This window comes from Herpailurus yagouaroundi, unplaced genomic scaffold, assembly GCF_014898765.1.
Source record: "Herpailurus yagouaroundi ecotype Mexico unplaced genomic scaffold, PumYag 191, whole genome shotgun sequence".
Classification (NCBI taxonomy): Eukaryota; Metazoa; Chordata; class Mammalia; order Carnivora; family Felidae; genus Herpailurus; species Herpailurus yagouaroundi.
The window spans coordinates 14,480,830-14,493,700 of NW_024412422.1; the positions used below are offsets into that span (position 1 = coordinate 14,480,830).

Below are 12,871 nucleotides of genomic sequence, written 5' to 3' on the forward strand. Positions count from 1 at the left end.
AATTTTTTTTTCAACGTTTATTTATTTCTGGGACAGAGAGAGACAGAGCATGAACGGGGGAGGGGCAGAGAGAGAGGGAGACACAGAATCGGAAACAGGCTCCAGGCTCCGAGCCATCAGCCCAGAGCCTGATGCGGGGCTCGAACTCACGGACCGTGAGATCGTGACCTGGCTGAAGTCGGACGCTAAGGTCGTGCGTCTTTTGCAGGAGTGATGCTATGTTCTCCTCCCTGCATCCTCGTGGGCGCACGATTTAGTTTGTCCCATTGCTGGTAACGTCGCTTTGATCACTTGGCCGAGGTGGTGACTCCTCGACTTCAGTGTGAAGTCACTCCTTTTCCTTATAATTAATAAGTGTTTTAGGGGAAGTGCTTTGAAACTCTGTACCTATCCCATTCCTTACCAGATTTTCAGTTTTTTGTTTCCCATTTGATTTAGTGAATTATACTCTTACTGTAATTGTTTATTTTGATATTAAAATTCTCTAGATTTGGCCACTCGGGGCCCATTCAGGCTGGCTGTTATGTCCTTTTTTCTGTGCTGCCATCATTTTTGGGGCACTTGTGCTTTTGAGCACAACAAGCTGTCCAGATTCATTTTGTAATCCCCTCACACAGCCGTGGAATCGGCCATTTCTCTGCGAGCCTGGTACTCTTTAGTGGAGAATGGTATTTAGAAGCCAAGGTGTAGTCTCTGGATATGCCCGTTGTTAATTGAGGAGTTGTGTTCCCCAGTCTGTCACTGGACAGCTCTAGGGCGCGCACGCACACACACACACACACACACACACACCCCTTTATTTCTGGGCCTGTGCGTACATACTGAAAACTGTGAGTTCGCATCCAATTCCAATCCAACACCACAGAATTCAGTCGCAGTTCCTCCATTTCTGTTTTTGTAACGTTTTCCTTTGATGGTGAGAAACTCGGCTCCTGTTGTTGTGGTATTTTTACTTATTTTCAGTCCTCTCGCCTGTAACCGACCTTCCCGTCAGTGTCTCATTTTTGCCACCCCCACATCCCCCTGTGCGGAGCCCTGAGTTCCCCATGCCAGGTGGGCCCCTGGTGTGGGTGCCCTCCTCACCCTGCCTGGGCCGCTCCCCTACGTAGATGCTCTGCCCACCTTGCTTCAGCTCTGGCTTTGCCCAGGCCATTTTTGGTCTTCTCCTCCTTCTGGGTCCATCCCTGCACATGCACTTAAGGCTTTAGGACTGAATTATTCAGGAAGGGAAGCAGAGGGGCAGGAGAGAGAAAGAGCCATCATCGCTTTTTAAAATCTCTATGATTTTTTTTTTTTTTTAGATTTTACAATAAAAATAACTATTTGCTCTAAATGAGGATGAACTGATCTATTAAAGGTAGAAGAGGAACTTTAGCTTCTTAATTTTGAGGAAAGGGTTTGTGGGTTGTTTTTGTTTTTGTTTTTGTTTTTCTAAATTTGCCTCAGGAATTTTGGCTGTAAGGTTACTGTATGTCCCATAGTAGTTGTGACACATAAAGAGGAATTTGGCTGTGAAATGGATTTTCATAAACTTTAGCCTGAAAAAACCACGCATGTTTAACCTAATGTGTGAAAATCTAATCAGTCAAGTTGTTGATTAACCGTCCACCTGTGATCTTTTCTACTCTTTTGTGGCTCCTGTAGCTGCCACTAGCAATCTGTTTCTTTGTCCTTCAGCCGTGACCTTTATGACCTCTATATGTAAAATTGAAGATAGAAACCATTCTGCAGTGGCATTACCTATTCTTTTGAGCTTTTTCTTTTCCTTTATTTTATAATTATTTTTTTTAATCATTTTTTTTTTAATTTTTTAACGTTTATTTATTTTTGAGACAGAGACAGAGCATGAACGGGGGAGGGGCAGAGAGAGAAGGAGACACAGAATCAGAAGCAGGCTCCAGGCTCTGAGCCATCAGCCCAGAGCCCGAGGTGGGGCTCGAACTCACGGACCGCGAGATCGTGACCTGAGCTGAAGTCGGACGCGCAACCGACTGAGCCACCCAGGCGCCTCTATTATTTTTTTTTAAAGAGAGAGAGGGAGAGGGGCAGAAGAAAGAGAGATTGAGAGAGGAAGAATGCAGATGAATCTTAATCAGGCTCTGTGCTCAGCTCACCTGGGAGCCTGATGATGGGCTTGACCCCACAACCATGAGATCATGACCTTAGCCAAAATCAAGAGTCAGATGCTCAACTGACTGAGCCACCCAGGCGCCATTGAGCTTTTTCTTTATTAAGAGGACCTATCAGTCATTCTCATGCAGAACTTTCATTCAAATTACAATTTTTTTCTATATATTTCTAAGCTCTTTTATGGCAGGCTTTTACCAGCTATGTGAAAAGGCATTAAGTACCTGTGAAGGAAGAGAAGTGGATTAGAGAGATGTATATCCTGAAAATACAGCAATTTCTCCATAATTACAAAAGAGATGCATGCTGGTTGTAGAAAATTGGGAACAGTACCGAAAATGTGAAGGGGAAAATCTATCCCCTGTGGTCCTGTTCAGAAAGAGCCACTGCTGACATTTCAGTCTGTTATTCTTTTAGTGCTTGTTCTGGGTGTTCGATTTGGCAACTTCTTCTCCGGTTCTAGGATTTGTGTGTTCTGATCCCTTAGTGTCATTACCGACCCCAGAGCTTATTTCTGGCCATTTTCCCCTTGTCGGTCTGGTTTCTAGATGCGATGCTGGACTCCGGCGATTTCACTGGGTTTTATGATTTGTATTTCGTGTTGTGAACTGTCCCTGTGCCTTCTTACGCCCGAGGTGGTTGACATGGTACTATTGTTAAAATTGTTATGGAATCTTCGAGGTCAGGTGTACTATAAATGCCGTTTCTTTCTTCCCCTTGTTTTGTTTCTTCAATTACTTATTTTGAAATAATTTCAGTTTACAGAAAAGTTGCCAGAAGAGAACAGAGACTTGTCATATCCCTTCACCCACATTTCCCTGTCGTTAACAGGTTCCCACATTTGCTCTGTCACCCGTGTGCTCTCTCTGTGAGTCTCTTCCCGTTTTCTCTAGGCTCTTTGCACACTTTCTACAAGGAAGCCATAGACTCTGTCACCCCCGGGGTCACTCCAGTGCGGGTACCCCCAAGCAAGGACACTCTTCCACAACCACGGAGGGCCCCTCCGAAAGAGGGAAAGAGCACGGGTGTAGCTCTTTTGAACACTCCGAACTTGCCATGCCCACCTCCCAGCAGTTTGCCTTTCTTCCTTCCTGATCCAGCACCTTCCCTGGGTCTGTAGTCGCGTCTGGAACAGGCTGACCCCATCCCTCTGGGCCACTTGATGTTTTCGTCACCACCAGACTCAGGCCATATGTTCTTGGCAGAGACACCTTGGAAGTGATGCTCTGGCCATCTCAGCGCATCTCGTCAGGTGCGGGCCTGTAACGTCGACCTGGTCACGTGGCCGTCTGCCGGGTTCCTCCGCTTTCATGGCATCGTGTTGCCTTTTGTGATTGATTAGTAGCTTGGAGGGAGGTATTCCAAGTGGTGCTAGTGTCCCAATCACCAGCCTGCCCACCACCTGTAGCGACCATTGACGGCCCTCGAATCTGCCACCTCCGTCATGGTTGCCACGTGGTAACCATGTGGGTTCTCGATTTCCATCATTCCTTCTGTACTTACTAGCGATTCCACGGAAGGTAGCGCTTCCCCCCTCTCGCATCCATGGACTCATGGCTTCCCATTGTATTTAATGACTTGTAATCTGTCACACTCAGTGTTTATTTGGATGCCCAAATTGTCCCTGATTCAGCTACAGAAGGTCCCTTCACACATGTTCCTGTGTCGTTTGGCCTGTCGGTAGCGTTCACTGAGCATTCCCTTACTTTCTGGCAGCACAACACATTCCAGCTTCATCTTGGGCTTTCGGTGCCTGGCCTGGACCCAGCCATTTCTCCAAGGACCCCTGGTTCCTTTTAGTGGACGGTGTTTACAAAGGTCTGGGTGCTTGAGTGCTCACCGCGTACGGGAGTGTCGTTGTTTCTGGGCCCTTCCAGCGGTAGCATCTGTGTGTGCACACACGCACACGCACACACACCCGCACATGTCCGCACGCACAGCTGTAACCGCCTCTGTGGCTCCCTGTGCTTATATTTTATAAAGCTATGTGTTGCAACTATAACTTAAAATTCCGATCAGTTCTTTCTAGACTTAACCTTTTTCCAGCTCTTTTCTGACAAGTGAGAAATCTGGCTCCCCTTATCCTCAACGTATTTCATGAATCGCTCAGTTTACTTATTTATTCAGTGTAACTGGTCTCCTAACCACATCAACCATCTCCTGCAACCCCCTGGCCACCCTTTGTCCTTGCCTTGGGACCCACCTGCCTGGGCTTCTCTGAGGCTCCCCAGCCTGTTCCCCCGCCTCCTGTGGCCCAGGGCTCGATTCTTAGACTGCTTCTCTCCTCTCTCTGCCCCTAGGGATCCTGTATAATTTCACAGCTTTAAATACTGCCTCCCAAATGTATATCTAGAACTTGGACCTCTCTTCTCAAAAACAGACTTTTCTGTATAACTGGCTACTCTGTGTCTCTTTTAAAAATCTGAAAGACCTTTCCACCGGGTGCCTAAAACTGGACCTCCCGATCTTTCCTCTCCTACCTGCCCTGCCAGGCATGCCCATCTCGGTAGGGGGCTACTCAGTCCTTCCGACTGCTCAGGCCCAGAGCCTTGGGGGTCGTCCTGACTCTTCTCTTTTTCCTCACACCTCATGATTAATCCTGTAGCGGAGTGATTGGCCATGTCTTTTGAATAGGAAGAGACTCTGGCCTTTCTCGTCACCTCCACCCTGCTCCGCACCTCAGGTACATCCATTCTGCAGGAGCCTCTGTCCTGAGCTCCTGCCCCGGCCACTGCCCTGCTGTGCTCCCTCCTCCCAGCATCCAGAACAATCCCCATAAGATCACGTCACTCCTCTACTTAAAACCTTCCAGTGGCTTCCTGTCTCACTTGGCAAAACACCCAGAGCCTTGCAGTGTCACCTCTTGTGGTCTCGTCACATGTCTGACCTGTCCACGCCCCTTCCGTGTATGGCCTTGCCTTCCCTGCTCCTGCTTCTCTATGAGCTCTCCTGGGCCTCGGGAGGTCCTTCCCTCAGTGGCCGCACGGCTCCCTCCCTTCCTTCACGCCTTTAAGCTCCAACGCTCTTCTCAGGGAGGCCTTCCCTGGTCACCCTATTTAAAATCACCACCCCAGCCTCCCCTCCCTTCTCCTCTTCCAGCTCTGTTTTCTTTACAGCACTTAACGACCATTTGGTATGCTGTGTCTTTCTTTGTGTCCCTCGCTGCCAACTTGACTACGAGCTCCCCAGCCCTCCCAGGTCAGGGATTTTTGTCTCTTTTGTTCAGTTCTATATTCCTAGCACCTAGAACAGTGCCTGGGAAGTAGGCCAAAAACCTATCCAGTTTTACGTCTAGAATATTTGTAAATATAGTCAATTCTCAGTATTTACGGTAGCTCTGTAGGGTCTCCACGAACACATGAATGAATGACACTGAACCACCGTCCTAGCAGAAATGCAGCCTTAGGTTTCTGTGAGCCTCTGGTCACATTTTGTCCACCAGCCAATAATAACCTTGTTTTATGTGTGTTGCTATTTAGTGTGTATTATTGATTCATTGAACACTGAACTCTGCTAGCAGCACTATGAGTTACGCCTGAAGGAACCTTATCTAACCCACGCATTTTCTCTGTCTTCACTGCCTTCTTGGGCTCAGGAACGCTAGCTAGCACGTCAGCATTCTGCCTGAGGACCGTTTTAGATAGTGAAACCTGCAACAAAGAGCACAAATCTGAAAGACATGATCCTAACCAAACCATGAAAAGGACCCTTGTGTACAGGATGAGAGGGAACAAGAAGGCAGAGAGCCGCCCTGTTTGACCTCAGCTGGAGTACGCACACCGAGTGGCTCCAACTTCGGGCTGCTCTGCGGTGTCTATAAATGGCCAAAGCCATGGCCCGTACTGCTCTCAGGGTCATGAATACCGCGTGGCCAGTTTGGGTGAAGTGTGGTGACGGAGTCTGCAGAGGCCAGGATGGCTGCATCTGCTACAGGAATGAACCAATGCACTTTTCAACAGAGTTTTTGCTGCCAGGGTTTTCAGAGATCTGGACACAGGAGTAACAGTGATCCCGGTTTATTCTTTTAGGGAGAAGTCATAAAGTGGTATGTGTTTTTAATATCCTTTTGGGGAGAGCAGATTGGCCACAAGGTTAAGAAGATATGTGATTGGTAAGAACACGAAACATTTCATTTGATGTGTTTCTTTGTATTCAGTAGTCTCTAGTTTTCCTTAAAAAACCCCTCCGTGTTTGAAGGGAAATACGGTGAGTGCAAAGCCTGTTGCGTTCTGTTATGTATCTTTGCTGTAATACCGTGTTTGTTTGTTTATTTATTTTGAGAGAGAGAGCACGTGCTCATGAGCAGGAGGAGGGGTAGAGAGAGGAGACCATCCCAAGCAGCCTCCATGCTGTCCACACAGAGCCCGACGTGGGGCTTGATCTCACAAACTGTGAGATAGATCCATGACCTGAGCCGAAATCAGGAGTCAAGACGCTCAACTGATGGAGCCACCCAAGTGCCCCTGTGATACCATGTTTTTAAACATTCAATTCGTCACCTTTTGTCAGCGTTACGCTTAAAATAATTGAGAAGTAGAGATCATGTTTAATAACATTCTTAGATTTTATTTTCTCTTTGGGAATCAGGGCTTAAGGATAATCCAAGAAGGAGTCACGTTTTAGTATTTTGTGCCTTCCTGTGGCTTTGAGCTCTGCAGAGGCCCGTGTGTCATCACTGAGCGTATGGTTCCTCTTTTGCTCGGTGTTTGACAGGTTTCTCTGCACTGTGGGGGAGGAGGCCCGGTGAGTGGTGAGGACTGAGTGGCTTCACCGCCCACGCCCAGGGCGGGCTGGGTAAGTCACCACGTCCAGGCTCCCTCCCTGTAAGAGGGAGCGGCACTTTCCTCCCTCCCTGGGCTTCGGGACTGAGGCCACACAGGCAAGACACTCCCGTGCAGCGTCGGCCACCGCCACGCGCTAAGGAGTGTCACAACGGAAATCTCTCTGTGACTTGTTCTCATCAACAGTGGAAAAATAGGAAAAGCCAAACAAAAAAGTCAAAAGAATGCCCTTTGTTTTTAGATGGCTTATTTCCCGTGGGGGTGAGGCTGGGGCTTGGTATTTCCTTTATAAAGTGTTTCCCAGAGTCGGATACTCTGTCACCGGTGATACGGAAAGTAATTTTAAGTGTTACATGGACAAACCTGTTGTTAATTTCATAGATGTTTATTCAGTGTACATTAGAAAAACTGTCACCAGCACACAAGCCCATGATTTCACACACAGTGTTGCTTAGGATAAGGCTAGAGTGAGTATTTAATTTTAATAGTCAGAACTTACAATCTGCCACTTAAGTGTGGCAGGAAGGTGTCAAGGCAGAAGGGAGAGTGCAGTAGGGAGGCACACCTCGTGTGTTTCGGGTGCCACGCAGCCCCCCAAGAAGACGGGCCCTGGGAGGCGAGGGAGGGGCTCCCTGCACCCACCACGTGTCCAAAGCAGTTGCTAGGACACCGGAGCTTTTTTTTTTTCTCCCCTTCCCTTTATTTTCTCTTTCTTTTAAAAGTAATGACCGTTGTGTGTTCAAACCTGTTTAATGAATTCCCAGCCCAAGGATTGGGGTGGATTTCAGAAAGTTGGAATGGGGAGCAAGCTCCGGGAACGATCGGGGCAGGGAGGGAACACGGAACCAAGAGAGAGCGTGCTAAATGTGTTGAAGCCCGTAGACATTTGTCGAATGTCTCCGTGTACAAGGCCTCAGTGCGGGCAGGTGCCTGTGTCTGACCTTTCTCTCCCAGAAGGCTGCTTTTGTTCCTTTCTGGGGGGAGATGTGCCCACGTGGTGCACTGAATTCGGTTCTAGTGTTTGCTGTCGCCTCTCCTGGTCCTGACGGGCTTGAGACTGTTGCATTCTGTCTTGTAGTTACCACTGCCACGTTTACCCCTACCCGAATACAGCTGAGGAGCGGAAGGAGATTCAGGAGGGGCTCAATACCCGGATTCAGGATCTCTACACTGTGAGTAAACCGTTGCCTCCTTACCTGAGGTGTGTAAAACATTTACAGGTCCATTTACCTTGTTTTTCCATGTGGAAACTTTTGGTTGTGGACAAATCAAGATGTTCTTGGGAGATTGGAAAGTGACTCACCTCGCTCCTCTTCGTGGAAGTTTTATTTTAGCCACCTGTGAGAAATCTAGGTGGTGATGGTGGGACTTTAGAGAAGATCCTCTGGTCATCGCAGGAGACAGGCGACCCGTTTAAAGTGGTGGCTGTCATTTTTTTGCCTTCACTACTTCAATGACCGTTCCTCCTTGTATCAGCGAGGGCTCTGGGCGGCAAGAAGTGGGCTCCCACCCACCTAAGCAAAAGGGGGTTTCAGGCCCGAATGTGACACGGTGGAGTTGGTGGCTCTCGGGGCTGACCGGGCACTGAGCCGAGACTGGGAATGAATGGGTAGGATGGGAGCTCCGTGGGCCCAGCCAGGCCGCCGTGCTGGCACCCAGATGGTAACACCCAGCCACCTCCTGTGCCCTGGGGGCTGTGTCCTGGAGGGGCAGCTCCCGAGAGAGCATCCGATCGGCTGGGCTGCTTTCCGCCCGCCGCCTGGTGGTCCTGGCGTCCGGGAAGACACGGAATGAGCCCAGGAGGGGCCGGTGCCGGGGACAAAAGCTGGGAAAGCCTGTGTTTGTTCCCACGCAGGTGCTCCACAAAACCGAGGATTATTTAAGGCAAGTGCTGTGTAAAGCCGCCGAATCCGTCTACAGCCACGTCATCCAGGTGAAGAAGATGAAAGCCATTTACCACATGCTGAACATGTGCAGCTTCGACGTGACCAACAAGTGCCTCATCGCCGAAGTCTGGTGTCCTGAGGCTGATCTGCACGAGCTGCGCCGGGCGCTCGAGGAGGGGTCGGTAAGGCGGCCGGGACCAGATGGAGGGACCGGGGCTGCTCTGGGGACGCCTGAGAACCCGGGAGACGCCAAGGAGCGTGGGAGTGTCTGGGAGCGGGGAGAGGGCTGTGCTGACTCCTGTCCTGGACCGATGCCCCGGAGAGCGTGTCATCCGAGGGCGTGTGCGTGCGCACGCGGCTTTCATTGGCTCTTCTGGTCGTGTGGTTAGAGAAGTAAAACATACATATAACAGAAGAGACGCAGTGAAGTGGCTTCCTCCTACCCTGTCACCTCAGAGACAAGGGCTGTTTTCTGCTGGGTCTTTGGGTTTCTTAACTGAAGGGTAAGCACGTACGAATGGATATCTTCTTGCTTTCACGGAAGGTTGCTGGTTATTCATTCTGTTCTTTTCACTTAATAGAACTTCCCTACTTTTTATACTATTTAATACTTTGCTCTACGGATGTGCCATGGCCTGGGGACCTGGCTGCCTACTCATTTAGGCGGCGTGGTGCCTGATGTGACCAGTACCACCGTGGCAACCGCCACTTGGCCGTGGCGGTTCACACACACAGATCTGTCAGAGGAGAGGCCCAGATATGGAATTGCTGGGTCAGTTTTGATGGATGGTATCAGCTACTGCGTTTCTCTTACTTTGAATGAGGTTAAAAGTTTTTTATCAGGAGCTCCTGGGTGGCTCGGTCGGTTAAGCGTCCGACTTCGGCTCAGGTCAGGACCTCATAGTCTGTGAGTTCAAGCCCCGCATCGGGCTCTGTGCTGACGGCTCAGAGCCTGGAGCCTGCTTCGGATTCTGTGTCTCCCTCTCTGCCTCTCCTCTGCTTGTGCTCTGTCTCTCTCTTAAAAACAAATGAACATTAAAAAAAATTGCCACAACCCAAAACCTCTGGGACGCAGCAAAGGCGGTCATAAGAGGAAAGTATATAGCAATCCAGGCCTTCCTAAAGAAGGAAGAAAGATCTCAGATACACAACCTAACCTTACGCCTTAAGGAGCTGGAAGAAGAACAGCAAATAAAACCCCAAACCAGCAGAAGACAGGAAATAATAAAGATTAGAGCAGAAATTAATGCTATTGAAACCAAAAAAAACCAGTAGAACAGATCAGTGAAACCAGAAGCTTGTTCTTTGAAAGAATTAACAAAATTGATAGACCAGTAGCCAGTTTGATCAAAAAGAAAAAGGAAAGGACCCAAATAAATAAAATCAAGAATGAAAGAGGAGAGATCACAACCAACACAACAGAAATAAAAACAATAATAAGAGAATATTATGAGCAATTATATGCCAATAAAATGGGCAATCTGGAAGAAACGGACAAATTCCTAGAAACATATACACTACCAAAACTGAAACAGGAAGAAATAGAAACTTTGAACAGACCCATAACCAGTAAAGAAATCAAATTAGTAATCAAAAATCTGCCAAAAAATGAGTCCAGGGCCAGATGGCTTTCCAGGGGAATTCTACCAAACATTTAAGGAAGCGTTAACACCTATTCTCTTGAAACTGTTCCAAAAAATAGAAATGGAAGGAAAACTTCCAAACTCTTTCTATGAAGCCAGCATTACCTTGATTCCAAAGCCAGGCAGAGACCCCACTAAAAAGGAGAACTAGAGACCAATTTTCCTGATGAACATGGGTGCAGAAATCCTCAACAAGATAATAGCCAACTGGATCCAACAATACATTAAAAAAATTCTTTGCCACGACCAAGCGGGATTTATACCTGGGATTCAGGGCTGTTTAAATTTCCGCAAAACAATTAATGTGATTCAACACATCAATAAAAGAAAGGACAAGAACCATAATGATCCTCTTAATAGATGCAGAGAAAGCATTTGACAAAATATAGCATCATTTCTTGATAAAAAACCCTCAAGAAAGTAGGGATAGAAGGAGCATACCTCGAGATCATAAAAGCCATATATGAACGACCCAATGCTAATATCCTCCTCAATGGGGAAAAACTGAGAGCTTTCCCCTAAGGTCAGGAACGAGCCAGGGATGTCCACTCTCGCCACTGTTATTCAACATAGTATTGGAAGTCTTAGCCTCTGCAATCAGACAACACAAAGAAATAAAAGGCATCCAGATTGTCCAGGAGGAGGTCAAACTTTCACTCTTTGCAGATGACATGATACTCTATATGGAAAACCCAAAAGATTCCACAAAAAACTGCTAGTGTTGATTCATGAATTCAGCAAAGTTGCAGGATATAAAATCAACGCACAGAAATCGGTTGCATTCCTACACCAACAATGAAGCGACAGAGAAATCAAGGAATCGATCCCATTTACAGTTGCACAAAAAGCCATAAAATACCTAGGAATAAATCTAACCGAAGAGGTGAAAAATCTGTACACTGAAAACTATAGAAAGCTTCTGAAAGAAATTGAAGAAGACACACACAAAAAAGGAAAAATATTCCATGCTCCCAGATAGGAAGAACAAATATTGCTAAAATGTCGATACTACCCAAAGCAATCTACATATTCAATGCAATCCCTATCAAAGTAACACCAGCATTCTTCACAGAGCTAGAACAAATAATTCTAAAATTTGTATGGAATCAGAAAAGACCCCGAATAGCCAAAACAATCTGAAAAAGAAAACCAAAGCAGGAGGCATCACAATCCCAGACTTCAAGCTATACTCCAAGCTGTAATCATCAAGACGGCGTGGTACTGGCACAAGAACAGACACTCCGATCGATGCAACAGAATAGAGAACCCAGAAATGGGCCCACAAACGTATGGCCAACTAGTCTTTGACAAAGCAAATCTTCGACTAATCTTTGACAAAGCAACTAATCTTTGACAAAGAATACCCAATGGAATAAAGACAGTCTCTTCAGCAAGTGGTGCTGGGAAAACTGGACAGCGACATGCAGAAGAATGAACCTGGACCACTTTCTGACACCAGACACAAAAACAAACTCAAAATGGATGAAAGACCTCAATGTAAGACAGGAAGCCATCAAAATCCTCGAGGAGAAAGCAGGCAAAAACCTCTTTGATCTTGGCCGCAGCACCTCTCACTCAACACGTCTCCGGAGGCAAGGGAAACAAAAGCAAAAATGAACTACTGGGACCTCATCAAAATAAAAAGCTTCTGCACGGCGAAGGAAACAGTCAGCAAAACTAAAAGGCAACCGACAGGATGGGAGAAGATATTTGCAAATGACATCTCTGATAAAGGGTTAGTATCCAAAATCTATAAAGAACTTCTCAAACTCCACACCCAAAAAACAAATAATCCAGTGAAGAACTGGGCAAAAGACACGAATAGACGCTTCTCCAAAGAAGACATCTAGATGGCCAACCGACACATGAAAAAATGCTCGACGTCACTCAACATGTGGGAAAGACAAGTCCAAACCACCATGAGATGCCACCTCCCACCTGCCAGAATGGCTCCCATTGACGACTCAGGCAACGACAGATGTTGGCGAGGATGCGGGGAAAGAGGATCTCTTTTGCACTGTTGGCGGGAAGGCAAGCTGGTGCAGCCACTCTGGAAAACAGGATGGAGGTTCCTCAAAAAACTAAAAATAGAACTACCCTAGGACCCAGCAATTGCACTACTTAGGCATTTATCCAAGGGATACAGGTGTGCTGTTTCGAAGGGGCACATGCACCCCAATGTTTATAGCAGCGCTATCGACAACAGCCAACGTAGGGAAAGAGCCCCAATGTCCATTGATGGATGAATGGATAAAGAAGATGTGGTATACACACACACACACACACACACACACACACTGGAGTATTAGCAATCAAAAAGAATGAAATCTTTTTGCCATTTGCAACTACGTGGATGGAACTGGAGGGTATTATGCTAAGTGAAATGAGTCAGAGAAAGATAAAAATCATATGACTTCATTCATATGAGGACTTT

At 47.2% G+C, this 12,871-nt stretch overlaps 1 protein-coding gene and 1 long non-coding RNA gene across 5 annotated transcripts in view; both read left to right on the forward strand.

Moving 5' to 3' along the window:
• Positions 1 to 1,797, forward strand: part of LOC121010410 (uncharacterized) — a 2,693-nt gene extending 896 nt beyond the window's left edge. The window contains exon 2 of the long non-coding RNA XR_005781140.1: positions 191 to 1,797. This is a non-coding gene — a long non-coding RNA (uncharacterized LOC121010410). The remainder of the gene's footprint in view (positions 1 to 190) is intronic.
• Positions 1 to 12,871, forward strand: part of ATP6V0A2 (ATPase H+ transporting V0 subunit a2) — a 45,169-nt gene that overhangs the window by 14,368 nt on the left and 17,930 nt on the right. For all 4 annotated transcript variants that reach the window (XM_040444046.1, XM_040444047.1, XM_040444048.1 and 1 more), the window contains exons 7-9: positions 6,156 to 6,238; positions 7,987 to 8,080; positions 8,764 to 8,976. In XM_040444046.1, the coding sequence (XP_040299980.1) occupies positions 6,156 to 6,238; positions 7,987 to 8,080; positions 8,764 to 8,976 (390 nt within the window). The remainder of the gene's footprint in view (positions 1 to 6,155; positions 6,239 to 7,986; positions 8,081 to 8,763; positions 8,977 to 12,871) is intronic.